Raw genomic sequence first — 23,437 nt, 5'->3', positions numbered from 1 at the left:
TGGTTTACAGGGGGCGGGTATCCACAGCATTGGACTTTGAACTTCAAGAATCTTGCATATTTCTACTAACGGGTAACATGGAACTTGACTAGATTTGAGGTAGAATTCTTAGCAAATTCCCTGCATGCAAAAGACAACTGGAACTCTCTTCCTAGAGAAATTTCCCTGATGTTGTTATTGCTCTCCCAAGTATCGGGAGGGGGGGGGATCTGTCCTGCTCCTTTGTGCTTTTAATTATATATAATATCCTTTCTATTTTTTACCTACTTGTTTTACCTGCCTGAGGTTCGCCTCCCCTGGCTGAAGGGAAGCAGTTGGCCAGAGTATTCTGTAAACTACAAGTGGAGCATCAAGCTATGTAGTTTTAAAGGGCTGAGGAAGGGTTAAAAGAGATTGAAAGAGAACATCCTCCCAAGGATGCTTTAAGCTACAAAGGGAGCTCAGCAGTGCTTTAGACGTGCAATATCCCTTGAAGGTAGGTGAGACTGAAAGAGAGCCCTTTACCCAAGGCTGCTGCATAGTAAGCTACACAGCCAAATAGTGCTATTGGGCAGAGGTGGTGGGAGGATCTCTTTTTTTTCCTCTTTGAAAAATATAAGTTGAACAAAATAGGTATTTCTGATATATCTACTGGGAGTGGTATTCCTTTTTCTCCATGCCCATTATTTTATTTGTTTATTTATTAAATATATATCCTGCCCTTCCTCCCAGAAAGAGCACAGAGTGGCAAACAAAACACTAAAAACACTCTAAAACATCTTAAAAACACACTAAAACAAAACATCTTTGAAAACATATTAAAACGAAACATCATTGAATAAAAGCTTTAAAAATATCTTAAAAAGCATTTCCAACACAGAAGCAGACTGGGATAAGGTCTCTACCTAAAAGGATTGTTGAAAGAGGAAGGTCCTCAGTAGGCATTGAAAAGATAAGAGATGGTGCCTGTCTTAATATTTAGGGGGAGGGGATTCCAAACGTTGGGTGCCACTACGCTAAAGATTCGCTTCCTATGTTGTGCGGAACAGACCTCCTGCTAAGTATCTGCAAGAGGCTCTCACCTGCAGAGCGCAGTTATCGACTGGGTATATAAATGGTAAGACAATCTTTCAGGTATCCTTGTCCACGCTATATAGGGCTTTGTACACCAAAACCAGAACCTTGAACTTGGCCTGGTATTATGGATCAAAACTTTCCCTCTAACATACTTTCTCCATTCTGAAACTGTGTGAAAACAATAGTGTGCTAATTAGTATGCAACAACATAAAACAGTGGGGCGTTTTGTTATATTTCAAAATGAATAGGTCCTCCATAATACAAATCCACCTTTCTTTAGTCCCAACTCCTGTAACTATGACACTTCTAAGAAAAGGAATTTCATGTGGGGTTCGAAGAACATTGTTATTAAGTTGTCTCATCATGCATACTTTTGTTTTAGTGTGTGATCTTCTTTTCTCTTAATATAGGTCTTTTGCACTGGGTGAAACTGATAGACAACTTTGATGCAGAATATGAATATGTCACCAATGAAGGAACTGTGTTCACCTTCAAGACAAACCGTCATGCTCCAAATTATCGATTAATTAACATTGATTTTAGTGATCCTGAGGAATCCAAATGGAAAGTGTTGGTTCCTGAACATGGAAGAGATGTTCTGGGTAAGAACACTACATGTAGAGAGAAGGAGTGCTTGCTAAATTTTGTGATAAACCAGGACAATTTTCAGTTGGTCCCCTTGCAGCAACAGTGTCTAAATTTAACAAATGTCAGGCAAGAGCATAGTTGTTTTGGGGTTGTATCTGACTAAGTCATAGGCACAGTACATGCCTTGAAATTACTGGACTCTGAGTATGCCTTAGATACATCCTTTGCGGGGGCAGTTATGACACCTAAGAGATACTTTGTTGAAGGTGTGGATGATTCTGAAAACCTCTCCTTGCTACATAGTTGTTTATGGATAGTTATTTGTATCATTTTATTGTGGGACACAATGTTTTTATCAAAATATCAAAGCAGGATGTGTATTTCAAACTAGGAGTGGCCAGCATGGTGTGGGAGTGCCATGGAGCCGCACTCCTGACGGATGTATGTCTGCCACTTCTCAGGATGGTGCGAGGACAGGGCATTGACAAGGTTGAGGCAGTGCAAGTGCAGTGATAGAAGCAATGCAGTGCTCCCAACAACATGTCTACACAGCCCTGACCTTGCTGCTACCCTGCGCACCATCCAGGTGGCTCTGTGACACTTCCCCACCAGCCACTCCTGTTTCAAGCACTGTTTTAAAACTTAGGGGTTTTTTTTAAAAAAAATTACTATATTCCTCTGTACCAGAACCACAGAAATTATAATATTCAAGTTGATTACATTTTCAGTGAGAGTGCTTTCTTCCTAAAGAGCAAGTTGCCCTGATGCTAAAAGGCCAAGTTGCCATTGTGTCATATTGCTTTAGTCATTTCCAAGATTTGGTTTTGGAAAGACATAATTATAGCAGAAGGCAGTTAATAATTTATTGCTTTGAAAGCTTTGCAGTCAAGTAAATTTTGATTTTATCTCATAAAGATGGCATATTAATGAAATGTCTACTGCAAAAACAAGATGTGTAAGAATTCAAAGGTTAAATGGTTACTTAGCATAAAGTGATTCATTGCCCTGATTCAATCAGCATTTGACACTGTTCTCAAATTCTAGATAGAATTGCAAACATTCTTCTTTAGCCTTTTGTATTTTTATTAAAACACATAAACTAAGACTTCTTTCCTCAGTTTAGCATATCTGTCTTGTGATGAAACATAAAAACTACTACTGTGTCACAAAGATGTAATACATATGTTTGGTTTCGCAGCGAGATTTAATTATTTGAAAGCATCCTGATGTTCCTTATTGTGAAACCTTTCCCACATCTTAAACAAATACATGCAAAGTACATATAAATAGAGGGCCTACCAATCTGCAGTGCAGTTCTAAACCTGTTTGCTGAGAAGTATAGCAAACTGATGGCATACTTAGGCCTAAGTATGCCCCTAACACAGCTAAAGTTAGTAATTTTATTTATTTATTTATTATTTAATGTATATCCTGCCCTTCCTCCTAGCATGAACCCAGGGAGGCAATGACTAAATCCCATTTAAAACAATGGAATTAAAGTTGAAAAATGGATATGGACTACCTTGAAGTCAATCCTGACTTATGGCAACCCTATGAATAGGGTTTTCATAGTAAGTGTGGTATTTAGAGATGGTTTACCATTGCCTTCCTGCGAGGCTGAGAGGCAGTGGCTAGCCCAAGGTCACCCAGTGAACTTCATGGCTGTGTGAGGATTCGAACCCTGGTCTCCCAGGTCGTAATCCAACACTCTAACCACTAAACCACACTGGCTCTCTGGAATTAAAGTTAGTTACAACTAATTTCTTCCATTAGTAGCTCAAGCTGTGTAGCTCAAGCAAATCTACCGTATTCATTGAGGCTTACTCCTTAGTAAGAACATAAGAAGAGCCTGCTGGATCAGGCCAGTGGCCCATCTAGTTCAGCATCCTGTTCTCACAGTGGCCAACCAGATGCCTGGGGGAAGCCCACAAGCAGGACCCGAGTGCAAGAACACTCTCCCCTCCTGAGGCTTCCGGCAACCAGTTTTCAGAAGCATACTGCCTCTGACTAGGGTGGCAGAGCACAGCTATCATGGCTAGTAGCCATTGATAGCCCTGTCGTCCATGAATTTGTCTAATCTTCTTTTAAAGCCATCCAAGCTGGTGGCCATTATCGTGTCTTGTGGGAGCAAATTCCATAGTTTAACTATGCACTGAGTAAAGAAGTACTTCCTTTTGTCTGTCCTGAATCTTCCAACATTCAGCTTCTTTGAATGTCCATGAGTTCTAGTATGAGAGAGGGAGAAGAACTTTTATCTATCCACTTTCTCAATGCCATGCATAATTTTATACACTTCTATCATGTCTCCTCTGACCTGCCTTTTCTGTAAACTAAAAAGCCCCAAATGCTGCAACCTTTCCTTATAAGGGAGTCGCTCCATCCCCTTGATCATTCTGGTTGCCCTCTTTTGAACCTTTTCCAACTCTATAATATCCTTTTTGAGATGAGGTGACCAGAACTGTACACAGTATTCCAAATGCGGCCGCACCATAGATTTATACAACGGCATGATGATATTGGCTGTTTTATTTTCAATACCTTCCCTAATTATCCCTAGCATGGAATTTGTCTTTTTCACAGCTGCCGCACACTGGGTCGACATTTTCATCGTGCTGTCCACTACAACCCCGAGGTCTCTCTCCTGGTCGGTCACCGCCAGTTCAGACCCCATGAGCGTATATGTGAAATTAAGATTGTTGGCTCCAATATGCATAATTTTACACTTGTTCATATTGAATTGCATTTGCCATTTTTCCGCCCATTCACTCCGTTTGGAGAGGTCTTTTTGGAGCTCTTCGCAATCCCTTTTTATTTTAACAACCCTGAACAATTTAGTGTCGTCAGCAAACTTGGCCACTTCACTGCTCACTCCTAATTCTAAGTCATTAATGAACAAGTTGAAAAGTACAGGTCCCAATACCGATCCTTGAGGGACTCCTTGAGTATGTTTAGGAATAAAGCCTTGCACTCTGCTAATAGTAGACAACATGGTTTAAGACTGATTCACGTAAGATATTTTACTCCACACTGAAGCAGTGCTTGTTATGCAATATGGGCACACACTAAGGCCCCATCATACATTTGAAGCACTTTTACCACTTTTACAGTCATGGTTTCCTCTGGAGATTCCTGGGAACTGTAGATTATTAAGGATGCTGAGAGTTGTTAGAGACCCCTATTCTCCTCATAGAACTACACTTGCCAGAGTTCCCTGGAAGAGGGATTGATTGTTAGATCAGTCTGGGAATCGTAGCTCTGTGAAGTGAATAGGGATCATCTAACAACTCTCAGCACCCTTAACAAACAATTTGGCCACCCCATTGCTCACCTCTAATTCTAGGTCATTAATGAACAAGTTGAAAAGTACAGGTCCCAATACTGATCCTTGGGGGACTCCACTTTCTGCAGCCCTCCATTAGGAGAACTGTCCATTTGTTCCTACTCTCTGCTTCCTGCTCTTTAACCAATTCCTGATCCACCTCTTATTCCATGACTGCTAAGCTTCCTCAGGAGTTTTTGGTGATGTATCTTGTTGAAAGCTTTTTGGAAGTCTAAGTACAGTATGTCCACTGGACCACCTCTGTCTATACGCTTGTTGACACTCTGAAAGAATTCTAATGGGTTAGTGAGACAGGACTTTCCCGTGCAGAAGTCATGCTGGCTGTGCTTCAGCAGGACTTGTTCTTCTATATGCTTGTTTAATTTGTCTTTAATAATACTTTCTACCAGTTTTTCTTGGACAGACATTAAGCTAACCAGCCTGTAATTTTGGGGATCCCCTCTAGATCCCTTTTTAAAGATTGGCGTTACATTGGCCACTTTCCAGTCCTCAGGTATGGAGGTGGATCTGAGGGACAAGTTACATATTTTTGTTAGAAGATCAGCAGTTTCACATTTGAGTTCTTTGAGAACTCTCAGGTGGATGCCATCTGGATCTGGTGATTTGTCAGTTTTTATTTTATTTATTAAGCCTAGAACTTCATCTCTTACCACTACTATTTGCCTCAGTTCTTCAGACTTCCTTCCTGCAAATGTTAGATGGATCTGCCCTATATCCTCTACTATGAAGACAGATGCAAAAAATTCATTTAGCTTCTCTGCAATCTCCTTATCCTGCTTTAGTCCCGCTTTGACTGCCTTGTCATCCAAGGATCCAACCACCTCACTAGATGGTCTCCTGCTTTGAATGTATTTAAAGATTTTGTTGTTGTTGTTGGTTTTTATGTTCTTAGCAATATGCTCCTCAAATTCTTTCTTTTAGCATCCCTTACTATCTTCTTGCATTTGCTTTGCCAGAGCTTGTGTTCCTATTTTCCTCATTCAGACAAGACTTCCATTGTTGTATAGGTCAGGAGCCCTCAGATATCTAAATTTAAGATTATTGGTTTTATTTTTCAGATAAGCTTTAAATTTATTTTTCAAAAACAATTTAAAACTAACAGGGAGTGAAGGCTTCACATCATGCCTTCTGCTAATCATACTTGTAACTGTAAAAATGAAAAGCCTCTAAATTCAGACCACCTCTCACTCTTGTACTGAGTTCTGTGCCAGACCAACTTAGTTCTTTGATAGCTCCCTGTGATGAATAAAATTGCCTTCAAGCAGGTTCTTCTGCCGTAAATATAGAGCTGAGGGCATAACCACTATAATGATGCCCTGTGTTTATATATTACAATATTATAACAAAGAGCAACTGTTTACTTTACTTTCCTCTGTTTTGCCATTATAAAACAGCATGTGTTTTTGTTTCGTAATTCTTTTTTGGTTGGCCTGGTGGGCAAAGAATGCCAGTAGAACTAAGCTAGAAATTACTGCAAAATGTTTTGTATTCTCAGTTATTTAGGGACATGGCTGAAAGGAGAATTGGATAACTCGCTCCAGTAGTAACAGTCTTTGAGTAAATAATACTTGATTGTGGTTTTAGGTAGACACTTTCTTTAATCTAACATTCTTATCTTAATCATCTGGTGTAGCTGCTTATAGTTGATGCTGAGTGGGTAGTACATAAATTGAGGGGGGTATCAAAGCTGTTAAAACCCAGTGGAGACTTAATGCTCCCCAATCCTGAAACATGATTAAGGGATCAGATGTGAGCCATGGCAGTGTGTGTTTCTTCCTTGCCCTTCACATTTGACAGATGAGATGCCCCCACCATCCGTAACCATTGTAGGGATGGAAGAATCTGTCCGTTTTGGTTCTCTTAGTTTCTCATTTTCCCAGTCTTAAATACAGTTCTCCAGCAATGTGAGGTTTTTTTTTTTAAAAAAAAATCTCATAAAAATTCTTATCATTTTAGTGCAAATTTCTCCTAATAAGCACATTTTTGTATGCAGGTTTGACTAGAGTACATATTTCTCCTAATACATAATGCATTTTTGTATATTTTCACTAATATAGTCATTTTTATACACATTTTCCCCTAACATACGCATTTTTGTAAACATTATTTGATTGTAGAATTGCATTGCAACATTTGGTTAAGTGTAAATTTCAAAAGGTGCCTTTATGGTGGTTCTCATATTGTTTCAAAATGTGCAAATTTGATAAATTTGGTTTTAAATGCAAACTGAATAAAATTTCTCCTCCCAACCCTAAATCAAGTTAACCATGCTGTCTGTACTGACCTCAACAGTGACTAATGTTAATCAGGTTTCTCTTTTTTGAAATAGGATTCACAGCCAAAGTTTGCAGCTAGTTTCAAATCCTGTTTAAGAGTAAACCCTGATCAATGTAAATCACTGTTAACATAAGTGGCTAAGATTAAGGTTGTTGGGGTTTTTTTTATATGAGAGTGGAAGCACCTTACATTCCTTCACTCTACCATGAATAAAGAATAAGCAGGGTGTCAGAGTATTTCTTTCAATAAAGCAAAGCTTTGCTTTAGTTTGATCTATATTTTTGGGTTATACACACACTATTTAGGTACATTTCAGGGCAAGCATCTGTTTTATTTCTAGCAAAAGATCTCCTTTCTCTCGAGGAGATGTGTTTAAAGGTATATGTGACTGGCAGATTAACACATGAGGATTCCCATTAGATACATGTGTAACAAGTGTTATGCATGCACAAGCCCTATGTGATATCAGTAAAGCAGATAACAAATTATCTTTGCTTTATTTGTGTTCTGAGAGAACAGATGTTGGTTGTTAACTGTGCAGTTTCTCTCATGCGTGCTGAGAAGTATTCTCATTCTTTGCTATCTTTGCCAGACCCAGAAGGGTTATCTGAAAGTTTCATTAACAATAATGCAGAGTGTGGACAAATTGTCTGCCATTTGCTGCCTTATAAGGCAACACAAATCTTTACATTTCAGGTGCTTGCTTACATAAGGATAAAATATATTTATGGAGGAAAGCTTTCAAAATCACATTGGGCTTATAGCTTGGCCATAAGTAAAAATACATCTTATGGTTAATGCTCTTTTGTTTTTTAACTACAGGCATCCCCACCCCAATTATCTGGATTATGGTGCACAGAGAAAGGAAGCCTATACCTTCCTTTCTCAGTTGCACCTCCATCATTGTATGTCTACAAGGCTTTGGCATCACCAGAAATTTTTTTCCTAAGGCTCATATATGTGCAGGGGGGATTTTCAGGTGTGTGTGTGTGTGATGGCATGGGAGGGTTAAATTTCACCTCTCTGTGCACTGTGATCCTGGCCCCATCTGCGCTATATATTTAAAACAGTGTCATACCACTTTAAACACTCATAGTTTCCCCCAAAGAACCCTGGCAACTGTTGTTTGCTAGGGGTGTTGAGAATTGTTAGGAGGCCCTTCCCCTCACAGAGCTACAACTCCCCGAGTGGTTTCACAATCAAGTCTTCTTCCCATGGAGCTCTGGGGATTGTAGCTCTGTGTGAGGAATAGGGGTCTCCTAACAACTCACAGCACCCTGAACAACTACAGTTACCAGGATACTTTGGGGGAAGCCATGACTGTTAAAGTGGTATAAAAGTGTTTCAAATGTAAATTCCCCCCCCCCACACACACACACCTGTAATTAAGGAAAAATGAGATGTAGCGGCATGCTGTGCACTAAGCATAAAGTGTAGTTTGCCTCTTAGATTTATAGGACAGTGGGGAGGAGAGCCTGGCTGAGAGTCCAGAGTCTCTGAGTTCAAATCCCCTTTCATGTCTCCTGGGTGTCAAGGGCCAGCTAAAGATCACCCCCACAGTGAGTGGCTCAGGGGTTACGTGCCCTGCCACCTGTGCAGCGGTGGGTAAGTTGCATAGTCCCAAGGAGCTCAGTTGCCCCTCAGCTGGCAGTTGCGGACAAGGAAGGGGCTGGCTTGTGCAGCTGTGGCAAGCTGAGCAGGCCCTAGCCAGCTGGGGAGGACTAGCCTCAGAGGGAGGCAATGGTAAACCCCCTCTGAATACAGCTTACCATGAAATCCCTATTCATAGGGTAGCCATAAGTTGGGATTGACTTGAAGGCAGTCCATTTCCTTTTCAAATCTATATAACTGTTTACAGTAAAAGTATTTCCTTAAGGTAATGTTTAATACTTATTCAGAAACACTTTTTTCCTTCCTATTGACAGAATGGGCAGCTTGTGTTAGATCCAACTTCCTAGTCTTGTGTTACCTGCACGATGTAAAGAATGTGCTGCAGCTTCATGACCTAGCAACTGGTGCTCATCTCAAGACACTTCCGTTGGATGTTGGCAGCATTGTGGGATATAGCGGCCAAAAGAAAGACAATGAAATATTTTATCAATTTACGTCCTTCTTATCACCAGGTAAGTCTGTTCTGCCTTTATCATGTGTTCTGAGCAGCTTTACCCACAACATTTTCCTTACACAAATGTTGGATTATTGCAATACATTCTACAGGGGCTGCCCTTGAAGATGACACAGAAACTTCAACTGGTCCAAAATGCAGTAGTCAGTTTACTGGTTAGGGTTCCATTTAGAACTCGTATAACCCCTGTTTTAAAACAGCTGCATTGGCCCACTCATTTCTGGGCCCAATTCGAGGTGGTCATGTTAGTGGTTAAAGTCCTAAACAGCTCAGGCCTCAGATATCTAAAAGACTGCCTCCTTCCTTACAGATCCTCTTGGGTGATAAGATCATCGGAAGGGATCCTCTTGGTAGTTACACTGCTCTCAAGTGGGGGGTGGGGTGGCCCGGGACGGGGCATTAGCTGTGGAATTCCTCCTCCATAGATGTGCATCTGGCACCTTCGTTACATAGTTTGTGTGTGTGTGTGTGTGTGTGTGTGTGTGTGTGTGTGTGTGTGTTTTAATTTGATTGTAATAGTATATTTTTTAATTGCTAGAACCCATACTAGGACTTTATGATGAAAGGCAGTTAAGAAATTGAAATAATACTCAGGTATAGGAAAGAAACATATTTACACCATTCCATTCAAAGAAAATACATATATAAGGGCATATGGAATTGGATCTTGCATGTCTGTATAGCAGATTATCATACTTTTACTAAGGCTGAATGATATCTTGAAAGGACCTGTATTTTAAACAGTGCTGTCATTCAGTCTGTTACACAGCTTAAATTAATCCCCTATTAAATTGTAAGCTTTTTATTTGACTCTATATAGAGTTAGCTCTAGTAAAATTGTATTATAATGATACTGTAAACAATTTATGTAAATCTCTTGAATCTTGCATCATAGATGACTGTCTAAAGTCTAAGCCAGTAATGATTTGTGCATGGTGTTTATCCATAGGCGGAGGCAGTGTGCTCCGAATACCAGTTGCTGGGAACCACAGGAAGGGAGAGTGCTCTTTCCACTCAGATCCTGCATGAGGGTTTCCCATGGACCGCTGGTTTGCCTCTGTGAGAACAGGATGCTGGACTAGATGGGCCGTTGGCCTGATCCAGAAGGCTCCTCTTATGTTATGTTCTTATCAGAGACTAACTACCATCTTCATAAATATTCTTCCAATTATTGCCTTATGCAAACTTTATTTTTAATAGCTTTCTAAAAAGCTTTATGCATGGAGGCTTGTTAATGTTTCTTTTAAAAATTGTATAATTAGTTTACCGTATTAGTTGTCACTTGAGAGATGAATAAAAGGATAGGTGGGGGGAACCTAACCTATTCCAAAACCTGATTATGTACATTTTATGAAGAAGGTATTTTGATCTAAGAAAGTGATGTATTTTGTCACAGAGAGTCAGGGTAGTTCAGTGGACAGAATGGTAACGCTTGTTTACAAGAGCTGTCCCTGAATTGTTTATATCCTTGATCAAATCATAAGTTAAAGCTTTAATTGTTAGACAATACCATTTAATCCTGTAAAATGTAGATGGGATATTCCAAATCCGAATGGATCTCCATCTAAAAAATAACAAATCCCTCTGCACATGTAAAAATAAGCATGTCATGAAGAACGGTTCAGAATTTTTCCTGATGTATTTTCTATATGCAGGGAGACCCCTGTGTATACAGAACAATTCAAACAAACAGTTATCCATCATACAAACAAGGAGCTCAGAGTGGTAAAATCCAGATAAGACTGTGCTGCATGATCCTACTTACTATATAAATTAGCATTCTGTCCACCGAACCACATTAGCTTTCTGGATGAGCTTTGAGTAAACCATAGTACCTCAGCTTCAAGTCCTCATCTGTACAATTTTAGAGACCTGTCTCCAAAGCATTCAGGGAATTATAGGGTAATTCTTCTAAAACACCTGCCTACACAAAAGATGCTACGTAAATGAATGAAGGGGCTGTTTCTCCATTAGTCACTTCATAGGTACCCAGAATAACTTTTGCATTTGACTTTTTCAATTATTGTGGTTGCTGCATAATAAGCAGGAAGATGTGAACATAAGAAGAGCCCCGGTGGATCAGGCCCAGGCCCATCTAGTCCAGCATTCCCATGTGACTATCTGAGCATACATTTTGAAGGACCGCGGCTTTTGCTGTTAACAAGAAGCTTCATTTGTTTTTTCCAAGCTCAGTAGTCGGCAATGATAACAACCGCTTCTGCAGGATGAGTGAAAATACTTTATTCTTTTAACACTGTAATTTACAGATTAGTACTTCTGCCAATGAAATCTAAACAGCAGGTTTGTCATGTACCTCAGAGCAGGCAAGCTTGAAAATTACATCCTTGTTCATGCTTCTGACATAGTTGGACAACAGATTTGTTTCCTGTTGATAGCCTCAAGTTGTTGTGGTTCCATTTCTGGTCTCCTTAAGGTGAGGGGGGTGAAGGAAGAGAGAGAAGTCAGGAAGCTGCTCTTAGCTGACTGTGGTTGCTCTGGCAGCATTAAATAGCGTTGTCTTCTCTCCCACTCCCAGTTTCTGCTTGGCAGTTGTTACAACCGTGTATTTTAACACTTGCAGAAGTGTTAGTGTCTTCTGCTGTTTTACAGAATTATAGATTGTGCTGCTGACATTTTATTCTGTGCTGTGTTTTAATTTGTCAACTGCTTTGAATGTTTGGGGAGTCAAGGCTTCAGCGGTTTAAACAATTGTACCATGCCCCTTCTTTGTATCTTACAGTTGACCAGGCAGGCCTCTGTGTCTCAGGAGAATTCTAGGCTTAACAGCCTGTGAGTTTCTTTGCCAGAATGAGCCTTCTGGTTACCGCCTGGTGACTTGAAAGCAGGTGAATACCAGCAGCTCTTGTTAACTGTAAAAAGCTCTTTTTCCTTAACAACCCTTAATACTCGGACCCTTCCTCCGCAAGAACACCAGGCACAAGTTAGTAAAATCCTCAAACTTAAGGAAACATTGTAAAGCCAAAATATATTAATACACAAATGAAGCTGTGTGAAAACTTCTGTGATGGTGAGAAATGCAAGTGCAAGGAACTGTATTAGCAATAATATCTTAGATGGAAGCTAGTTTAATTGTGGTCTTGTGTAAAGCAAGAGTGGGCATCTGTTTCTAGTCAAGGGTCACTTTCCCTTGGTTGGAGGCCACATACTAGGCATGGCTAAAGCAAAAGTAGGTAGGACACTCCTTGTCTCTCCCTTTCATTTATCAATCATCCATCCAATCGCAAGTTGTTTTGGTGGAAATTGGCATTTGGCAAGGTCTGTACAGTAGGGCCCCACTCATACGGCGGGTTATGTTCCGGACCCTGCTGTAAAGCGAAAACCTCTGTAAAGCGGAACTCATTGAATAGAATGGCGTGCGATGCCTGAAAACCGCCGTAAAAGCAGAACAAGCACCGTATGAGTGCGGCTTTAGTCTAATTGCGTCTAATTGAGACCGCTGCATTAGCGAAACACTGTAAAGCAAATCGCCGTAAAGTGGGGCCCTACTGTATTGGGGAAAGTGAGGATGGGCTCCTAGTTTTCTACCTTTGGAGGATCCCTTTAAGGGATCAAGGCTGCAGCCTCTCCCTCAGGGAACTCTTGGCAATTATAGCTCTGTGAGGGTAATAGGGATCTCCTAACAACTCTCAGCACCCTGAACAAACTGCAGTTCCCAGGATTCTTTGAGGGAAGCCATGACTGTTTAAAGTGGTATCATATATCATTAAATATATAGTGCAGATGTGGCGAAAGTCAACACTGCATACAGGGGTGTTGTATGAAAGACTCCGGGTACAAGTCCATAACACAAACTGGCCTCTGGGTACATTTTAAGATAGCAGATGCCTGGGGCCTCATTAGCATTGCACTTTGCAGCATGCCTAGCCACCCTATAAGCAAAGTAAAAATACATTACATTGTGATTTTTAAAAAGGAGAAGGGGACAGGTGATCCTGGGCCCCATGCAGAAGAAGATCTACGGCCTTAACAACAACGATAGCATCTAATAATTCGCACTTGGCTGTCTTCACTTAGCAGCACTTCCATTCTTTCCTTCTTGTCCAAAAAAGAAATGAAGATAGCCATCAATGATGCTGCACCTAGGAATGCAGTCCCAAGACAGCTGTTCTTCTGTTTCTGTTTCCTCAACTAGGCAGGTGACTAATTATAAGTCTGAAGTAAAATAGAAAAAGAGAAATAGAATGACATGACATGTTCTAAGCAGGAGTGGCCATTGCCGAGGCCTGTGCCCAAACATTTTGCTGTTTACATATTCAAGCGCAGCTCTGCTCCGCTAAAGTGAAAGCAGGTGTGGGAGAATAGAGCTAATTTTTTATACTTTCCATCAGTCGCATCCCCAGGGCAGTTTACAGAGCAACCGATTGGAGAGGCTAGACAAAGGATGTCTGGGATGATTGCCATATCACTTGTAATTGTAGTGATTGCCACCTCTGGCCCCTCAAATAGTTTTGTTTATGGGTCCAGATGTCTAATATGACATGTAAATGATGGAACACCCTTGTTCAAATGGTTAGTTTACTCTTAATTTTATAATTTAAGGAAGGATCAATTATAATAAAAGCACTGACAAAACTAGGTAGGCAGAATTCAGTATGAGAAAATCCTTCCCTGGGTTGTCAACTTCAGGTAAACACTGGACCAGTGCAACATTACTGGAGGTTGGGGTGAGTAATGTCATTATTCATGCTGGGTTGGAGATGCTGATGTAGATGATCAGGGAGATGTTGTATGTGTTTCTTTTGTTCTGCAATGAAAAAAAAAGTTATATTAAATAGAAAATTTTTGACGTAGTTTCGGGGTCTGGATAGGGAGAGATCAATCTTCTGAGATTTCTACAGCAGGAACAAAGGTCACCACTGGGTGTATATTGCATAGCAAATTCTTTTATTTGGAAGGTGTGCTCTACTAGCTTTTTGCAGGGTATGTAATAAAAAGATTAAAGTTGTTTTTACTTGATAGTGAGAAATACAAAGCGCTGCTTCTAAAGCACATCTCAAGCAAAATAATATAGATTCTTTTGCTTAAGATGTGCTTTAGAAGCAGCTCTTTGTATTTCTCACTATCAAGTCTGTATAAAAAATCTATAAATAAAGCAAATATTTAGGGAAATGCTTTGGGTCTTTCTGGAGAAGGAATAAGTTTCAACTACCATTATAATTTTAGAGAAAAAAAGGAAAATAATTTTAACTACTTCTGGAAATATAAGAATTCTAGCTGGCCCTAAAATTCATCACCTGGTTCCAGGTGAAAAGGTTTTACATCAGCTAAAATGTATCAGCATTTGTATTTTCAAAGCTTCCATTATATACTTCTGAACAACTGAGTGTTGCAGGGTGGTGCTTGATTTTTAAACATCTTACTTGTTTGTCCACCAGTAATAGCTATAGCTTCTTATGGCTTCTGTTCATTGAATAGGCATTGAATCCGTAAATGACAATGGTGAATTACATTTTTAGGTATTATCTACCACTGTGATCTGACCAAAGAAGAATTGGAGCCAAAAGTTTTCAGAGAGGTCACAGTGAAAGGATTTGATCCTTCAGCTTACCAAACAGTGCAGGTAAGAAAAGAAAAAGAATATTACAGATTCTAATAATCTGCTGTAAAAAGTGAACAAGAGTTGCAGTGGTTAAAATAAATTTGAATTGACATTTCAGTTTATTTTTTAACCATTACAAGTACAGTTTTAAGATGGAGTCCATTAATTGATAGGTCATTTAGACTGTCACACTGATGGTGACAGTTCCCTGTTATAATTATTGTGCTACCGTAACTGATATCATCAAGTCCATATTTTGCTATTCTGTGATTTTTGTAATAGCAGCTGGTGTTTGCCATCAGTCAGTCATGCTCTTATTATTTTCAGAGTTTATTCCCAAGTATCCCAGACCAATTGTTCTGGCATAAAAGGGAATCTGGTGATATTGTTTCAGAGCAAGTAGTTAATGGGGATTGTAACCTAGACTGCATTTGGAGCATTTACTTGGAATTTCAGCAGCAACAGATTATTTGTTTTGTTTCATAATGCTTTTCTAAATTCAAAATGGCCAACAGAATAAACTGCAAAACATTGTTTTAAAAATATTCTTCTGTTTCACATACCAAATACAAATAGATTGCCATTTGGGTAGGTATTAGCAGAAGCAGCCAACATATCAAGCAGTTCTCTAACTGTCTGCAGAGTTCTCTTACGCATGCACATTACTTCTTGGGTATGTAGTGTCATGGTTGGTTGGTTCCATGTATAGTACATATCTGACTGTATCTTTCTAGATAGATTAAATTCTAGCAATCTGATGTAGCAAAGCCCAACTGTACCTTTTTAACAATCTTGTTCTGTTTCAGCACATTTAAAATATCAGCCCAGTGTGTACCACCAGTGGAAAAAGGCAAATCCCATATGTGAGATTATTAGGAAATGAAATGAAAACAACAAAAAGACGGCTAGTGTCATTACCTCTCATAAAATATGTGGGGCTACTACATTTGGCATACAGCATATAGGTCTGATGGCTCCATCATTTTGGTTTCCCTTTTCTCCATCTTGACAGTGAATTGTATCTGACTTGATCTTAGTTGGATCCATTGAAATCAAATCCGTAGCTGTCAATGGGTTTGCTAAGCATGACTTAGATGGATACAATCTAGTATCCTCAAAAAGGGCATTGTCAAGATGGGAAAAAGGCAACCAGCATGATCGAGGGGTTGGAGTGTCTTCATTCAGAAGAAAGTGTACAGCATTTGCAGCCTTCTAGTATACGTTAAAAAAACACTGCTGTGTGAGATAGATGCTTATAAAATCATGCATGGTGAATGAAGAGAACTCTCTCCCATAACACTAGAGTACTGGGTTACCCAATGAAACTAACAGTAGATTCACAATGCATAATTGATTTATAGAACTTTGTGGCACAAGTTAGAGCTAATGTCTTTAAAAGGCGATCAGTCGGATTAATGTAAGATAGTCTGTCCTCTCTATTTCCAGTGTTCAGGGGTGAGTGCTAACACAGAAAAGGGATCTTTGCATGTTTGCAGTGGGATTCCTGAGGTGTGCATAAATACAAAAAAAAAATCTTAACCCCCCCAAAAAAAATCCAGCAGGAGGTGGTAACCCGAAAAAGGAAAACTGAGTGTGCATGTACTCATATGGGGAGGAGGCTCTAGTAGCAAGACTCCTGTGTACACATGTGCTTCACATTAACACATTCTAGGAGTCTTGTGACTTAGGATCTTTAGACATTGGCAATAGTGTATCTTGGCAGATTTATCCAGTAACCTATACTCACAAAGGTCTTAAACCTCAGGGTTTTTTTATTGAGCATACACACACGGAATCAAAACATACATTTAACATTTCAGTGGGGAATAGCTCAGTACCAATACATATCTATTGACATCAGTGGGGATAGCTTAGTAACAATATGCATGAAGGAATTAAACCTAATAATAACTAACCTCACATCCACACTCAACATACACACACACATATATATGAAGGAGCAAACACAAAAGGCATAAGGGGAGATTTGGGGGGGGGGCTTGAGTTCAGCATAACTGAGGAAGGCACACTAGCCTGCTCTCTCATTCTCTCTCTGGACTCACTTTGCAGACTAGGCTTCAGTCATGCACAGCTATAGGCAGGGAGGTCCAGAATGTGGCTTCTGAAACACAGTCACATACATAGTTAAAGATAGGCAGAGGGAGCAGATGTGGAGGCTACAATTTGTAGGGAAAGGATCTCCAGAAGACAGGATAGAGAGCAAGATATACCTTTCCCAGCTGTGGTGGGCAATCTGAAAGTAGAACTGGAGCACATTGAGAGTCCTGGGTCAGCCAGGGAAACAGCAAATGCAGCAGGCAGGAGTCCTGAAATGGCTTCTTGGATCTGTGCTTTGGCTAGCAAAGGTACAGAGCAAAGCAGGAAAAGTAGTGGGAGCCCTGAAAAGAGCTTTTTGAATCAGCTTCAGCAAGCGGGAACCTCTGTTTCAGCAGACAGGGGTCCACAGATAGTGAAGGAATGTCAGATCCCTGGGCCCTGACTGGCTAAGTGATTCAGCAGGCGATTTCAGAGCAGTGTTGGGTGACCAAGAGCCAGAGCAGCAATTCAGGAGGAGATTTCATAGTGGAACTGGGCAACCAAACTCCAGAACCCGGAAAATGGCTCTAGGTGTCCAGTTTTTATACCTTTCTGCACAAAAGTCTCAAAGGAGAATGTGGAATTGATTGGATCAGTCGTTCCTTAATTTCCATACCTATTATGAGTTAAATGGTCAGGGTAATGGGCTTTTCTTTTGTGAAGACAGGTGGTGGCATTCACTTTTTAGCTTGATAAGATTTGAACAATGGGCTCCTCTCCTGAGCGCCAAAACTTTACAATTGCTTTTGGGGTTGTATTGATGGGATTGCCAGTGGCTATGTCCTGTGCATATGACTGGCAACGTCCTCTGAGTTGAGATGACAACCTAAACTCTTTCAATTATCTTAACTCTTTCAACCTTCGCTCTTTCATCAGGGCTCAAGCAGCCTCTTTGCAAAATGAACCAAACGGAAGCTATTTTAAAAATCTTATAGGCCATGTTGTGATGGAGTGTCTCTCAGGTTTATAGGCAGACGGGAGGAACAGAGAGCAAATGAAGAGATGAGGCAACTTATCTGCAAAGTTGCCTTTTCACAGCATGAGTAACACTTCAGTTGGTAAGGCCTGCACAGGCTCTTGGCTATGTGTGTATGGGGGGGGGGAAGAGGGAGAAGGAAGGGAGGCTGAAGCAGGGAAGACAGCAAGAGATGGGAGGGAGAACAAAGTGAACAAATGGGATGTAGAAGAAATGAAAGAAAAGGGATGAAAATGATTGATTCAGCAACAGAAAAGAGGAATAAAGCAAAAAATAATGGTGTGGGAAGGGAGAGAGAGAGAAGTGAACGGTTGTGTGGGGCACCCTGGAGAAATAGCATTTTTAGCTCCACTTCAGTTTTCCTTGCATCCTTAGCACCTAAGCAGATGGAAGGAAGTCCCAGTTTTCCACGCTGGGTTCCCTGTGCACCCATGCTAAGCTGGGGATCCCTTTGGGCTGTTTTCCAACTTCCTTGGTAAACTACTAAAGTCAATAAATAGCTGTTGGGGGCCAGTGGGAGCCTGAGTACCCCTTTCCCTCTCCACCTCCCAGAGCACACCCAAGCAGCTTGGACTGCTCCATTCCTCAGCCCACTTCCTCACCGTCTTTGCTTGGTCATTACCCCCCCACACTCAACCTGAAATTCTTACTATCCTCCTCTCCTCCCCCAGCCCATCAGCACCCTAGCTCAGAACTAGGAAATGGTTGTACATCGGAGCCAGTTGCCAGCCCAGGGAAACTTTCCTACCCATCTTTTCCTACTCATCAGAGTTCCTTTTTTGGCTATTTATAGCTTATGGTATCCCAAAGGAGGAGAAGCCTTGCTGGCTGAATCATTGAACTGGAGAATTGCAGGTAGAAGGTGGACCCGTAGCAACATTTTGTTTCAGTTCCTTCTTGTCTGTGGCTGTTAGCCATGACAGTTAAATAGAACCTTTATGATGCAGCATGTCCCTGAACACTATTTGCTATGGGATGGGGCGAGGGTGGGGAGAGTATTGCCTTCATGTCCACTTGTGGGCTTGTGTGGTGGCACCTGGTTAACTACTGTGAGAAATGGAATGCTGGACTAGATCAGGGATGAGGAAACGGTGGCCCTCCAAATGCTGGTCAGGGATGAAGGGGGTTTATGTCCAGTAGCATCTGGAGGGCCACAGGTTTCCTATCCTTGAACTAAATGAACCTTATCCAGGGCTGCTGTTATGAATCCACTGGAGGCAGATGGGCAACAGAAATTGCCAAAGGTGCAATCATTCAGAGTCTTATACTATTGCAGCCTATCCCAACCTTTGGGTCCTCAGATGTTGCTGGACTGCAGTTCCCATAATTCCTGACCATTGACCCTGCTGGCAGGGGTTGATGAGAATTGTCGTCCAGCAACATCTGGGAACGCAAAGGTTGGGAAAAGCATTGCTTAATACAAGTATACTGTATGCATATCTTTTGTTACCCATCTTGTATTCTTGTATAAGTACAGTGTTCCTAAGTTCAGTGAGATGACAGTAATTAAATTCAAATACCTGTGTAATTAAAGTGTTTCAGTGGGAGGAAAACCTAGTGGGTGTTTCAGGTTTAAATGTTTGTGGAATCTAAAGCCATATCTGTACTTGGCTCAAGTTTCGTGTACTATACAAACATTGGAAGAATTCAGCATCATTCTTCGAGTGAGCTGCAGCACCCTGGTTGGCAGTTTTTTGTTTTTTAGAAGGAACTGATAGTTCCTATCCTTTTGAGTGAAAGATAAAAGTACTCACTGCTATTAAATGTCAGCATTTTTATGGCAAGGCTGTTTTCAGTACATTAAACTAAGTGTCCCAATTAGGATAAACAACATAGCAATATGCCTTGAGTATACAACAGTACTGTGGCATAATGAGGTTGTACTTCCTCTGAAGGAGCAGGTCCGTAGTCTGGGGGTGCTCCTGGATCCATCTTTGTCGCTAGAGGCCCAGGTGACCTCTGTGGCTAGGAGTGCCTTTTACCACCTTCAGCTGATAAGACAGCTGCGACCGTTTCTGGACTGGGATAGCCTGACCACTGTTGTCCACGCACTGGTAACCTCTAGGCTGGATTACTGTAATGCGCTCTATGTGGGGCTGCCCTTGAGGCTGGTCCAGAAGCTGCAGCTAGTGCAAAATGCAGTGGCGAGACTGCTCACTGTGGCAGGGTATCACCAGCACATCACCCCGCTGCTGAAAGAACTGCACTGGCTGCCCATTTGCTACCGGGCCAAGTTCAAGGTTCTAGTTTTGGTGTACAAAGCCCTATACAGCTCGGGACCAGGATACCTGAAAGACCGTCTTACCTCTTATATACCCAGTCGATCACTGCGCTCTGCAGGTGAGGGCCTCCTGCAGATACCATCTTATCAGGAGGTTTGTTCTGTACAATATGGGAGTCGGACCTTTAGTGTGGCGACACCTACCCTGTGGAATTCCCTCCCCTTAAATATTAGGTAGGCGCTATCTCTACTATCTTTTCGGCACCTTTTGAAGACTTTCCTCTTCCAACAAGCCTTTTAAGTTGAGACCTGTCCCAGTCTGCGTCTGTGTTAGAATTGCTTAATATGTTTTTTAATATCTTTAACCCTTTTTTAAAGATGTTTTTAAAGTTTTTTTATGTTTTTAATGTTGTTTTGTTTTAATGTATTTTAAGATCTTTTTATGATGTTTTAAAGTGTTTTCAGTGTTTCTGTTTGCCGCCCTGGGCTCCTGCTGGAAGGAAGGGCGGGGTATAAATAAAATAATAATAAAATAAATAAATAATATTTTTTGTTCGCACAATTAAGTCCATTGTTACTAACAATGGCAAATTTTACCAAAAGTTACAGAACTAATATATCATCATCATGAATCTGTATGCCACCTTTCCCTAGCAAGCCATGCTTAAGGTGGCTCACGACATCAAAAAAAACTACCTAATTCTATAACAGTTACAAAGATAAAACAAAATATAGTCAAACAATAGTAATAAACGGTAAACTAATGGAATTCCCATAAACCTCACAATTATGTCTAACAACAAAAATACAGAGCCATAGCCCCAATAATAGCAAAAATGAATCTCCAGAATTGAATCTTGATCCCAGAAACGACTCCTAAAAAATATGCAACTCCAATAGTGTATAGACATCCTAAGCAGCAGGTCTTTCTGGGCTGGTAGCAGCTGCTGGTGTGAGTCAGGGCCCTGCCCTCATAGGCCAGGTGGAGATTAGCAAGCAATGCAGGTCTTGTAGGACTCTCTTAGGTAGCTTTTCCAGGTTCAAAATAAATACCTATAAGCATTGAGAGTAGATTAAATTCAGCAGTTTAATTTGAATAAATTCTCTACGTTGTTTTTTTTGGCTTTGGTTTTTTTTAATCTTTTGCCTGGATAGAGGAAAGTAACTGAAATGATCACTCTACAATAACTTCCCGGCTTTACCCGCTGTGGCAGGGGTGGAGAACTGGACCTGTCAGTCACCTAATGACTCAATGACATCAGGTGACTCTTATTTCGCCCACACCGTTTGAAATCAAGCTATGAAGAGAAAGGCACAGCCCACAAAGCGCCAACGATCAACGGATCATTGGGTCATGCAGAGCACTATGCAAGAGGGGTTGTAAGACCCAACGACCAGCTGATGGATGAGTCTTTTACAGCCCCTTGCAAAGTGTTTTGCAAGGGGCCCCACTGAACACTGGGTCTTGCAAAGCACTTTGTGTAGGGTTTTGCAGGCACCACCAATCATGGTTTGTTTGGACGCAAGCCTGGGTTTGGATCTAATGCTAAGCTACATGTTGGCTTATCTCTGGCTAGTGCAGCAGCAAGACCAGAAAAGAAGCAAATAATTTTAACTTTGTGCACTGGCATGGTGTGTGTTCGCCTTTAACCCATAGTTAAGCTTAACTATAGCTTGAAAGAGCTGTGCCAGCTAGGCCTCTGAATACTATCCTGCCCCCCCTGTCCTAATGCTACTGTTCTCTCTAAGTTTATACAGTATAGGAGCAGAGAGACATTTGCACAGTTGCAGTTAATGGAGCCTTTCTGTTTTGCATTCTAAATCAAATGTTCCTTTATGTAAAAGCCATGCCTTTGTAGTCCTTATAAACCTTATGTTTACTTCTGTGCTGGTCAAATTTATACCGTAGAGTGATAGAACAGCTGGAGGTTTAATCTATAATAGACTATTTCAGAATTCACCGCACTAATTTTGACGGGCCAAGATCACAGATACTAAATGGTAAGGGTGAGACCAGTTCAACTGATCTTAATGCCAGTTAAGGAGATATAAAATAATAGGCCCCAGAGATTGTGTGGGCAATTGTAGCATTATTTTTAAAGGAAAGTTTCATGAGTGGTTAAGAATGACAGTTGATTCTAAGGAATGGCATGCAGAAAAGGTGATATTATGAAAACGAAACATGAGAACATCATAAGAGCTCTGCTGGATCAAACCAAAGGCCGATCTAGTCCAGCATTCTGTTCTCATGGCTGCCAACCAGATGCCTATGGGGAAGCCCTCTTAAAGGTCTAGGTTTTAGGTCTCCTTGCTTACCACATTTAATAATGTAGAATAGTATATCTGTTTATTCAGGAGTGGAAACTAGATAATCCTCCTTGCCCTTTACTCAGAATTGCCTTTATCAGATGCACAACTGGTAATCTTGACAAGGTTGAGGATGAGTCAGAACTGAATTTAATTGGCAGAGTTGCAAGAGAAATTTCTTCACAATTATCATCCCACACCATTCTTGGATCTTGCTATCCTTACTAGTGTGTGTCATTTTGTGAGTATTAAATGTGCCAACTTCTTTTTAATGAAAATCTTTTTTTAAAATGTGCTAGTAAAGTTCATGATTAGCCTTATGGAACAAAACAAGAGCTTTAGATCATACTTTTAAAAGGAGGATTTACTAGGGTTCTTTTTTCTAGTATCTTTCCAAATGTAAATAAATGGTCCACTGGGATTCAGAACTAGAATATTCAGTGATTCTGTCAACTTACTAAGGGGCATAATGCTTAATATGATTTTGAAGGTTCCTGTTGCAGAAGGGCTGTGCCTTGCTCTGTTCTTTGAGAAAGTAAATTGCTTTCTGCTGGTGTGTCAACTTTACCTTCAGAGTGCAATAATTACCTGTACCCTTAGGTAATAGGCAGGTGGCAATTTATTTTTAATCCACTATAAAGGTTGGTTGCCTCCTTCAACCATTAAAGCATCAACATTTAATAATACTTATTAAAAATGCAGGATTAGAATGTTAGCCACAGTGTACAAGCTCAGTCTTTCTAGAGCTGTGCAAAATACTCTGATTTTCAAGTAGAAATTAGTTCTTATGGTAAGAGGATTTTTTTTCCTTGAAAAATATTTTTGTTATACCAATATTCACCTTTTTTCCAGTCCTGGTCAGCTCCATTGTTTCCCCAGTCAGTTGCTT

At 40.6% G+C, this 23,437-nt stretch overlaps 1 protein-coding gene across 2 annotated transcripts in view; it reads left to right on the top strand.

Annotated features, from left to right (window-relative positions):
* PREP (prolyl endopeptidase) overlaps positions 1 to 23,437 on the top strand; it is a 113,259-nt gene that overhangs the window by 51,456 nt on the left and 38,366 nt on the right. For both annotated transcript variants that reach the window (XM_061623471.1, XM_061623470.1), the window contains exons 8-10: positions 1,468 to 1,659; positions 9,188 to 9,385; positions 14,865 to 14,968. In XM_061623471.1, the coding sequence (XP_061479455.1) occupies positions 1,468 to 1,659; positions 9,188 to 9,385; positions 14,865 to 14,968 (494 nt within the window). The remainder of the gene's footprint in view (positions 1 to 1,467; positions 1,660 to 9,187; positions 9,386 to 14,864; positions 14,969 to 23,437) is intronic.

The sequence above is a fragment of the Rhineura floridana genome, chromosome 4, assembly GCF_030035675.1.
Source record: "Rhineura floridana isolate rRhiFlo1 chromosome 4, rRhiFlo1.hap2, whole genome shotgun sequence".
NCBI classification, from domain to species: domain Eukaryota; kingdom Metazoa; phylum Chordata; class Lepidosauria; order Squamata; family Rhineuridae; genus Rhineura; species Rhineura floridana.
Note: the sequence above shows the minus strand (reverse complement) of the source record. Positions and strands in the feature narration are given on the sequence as shown.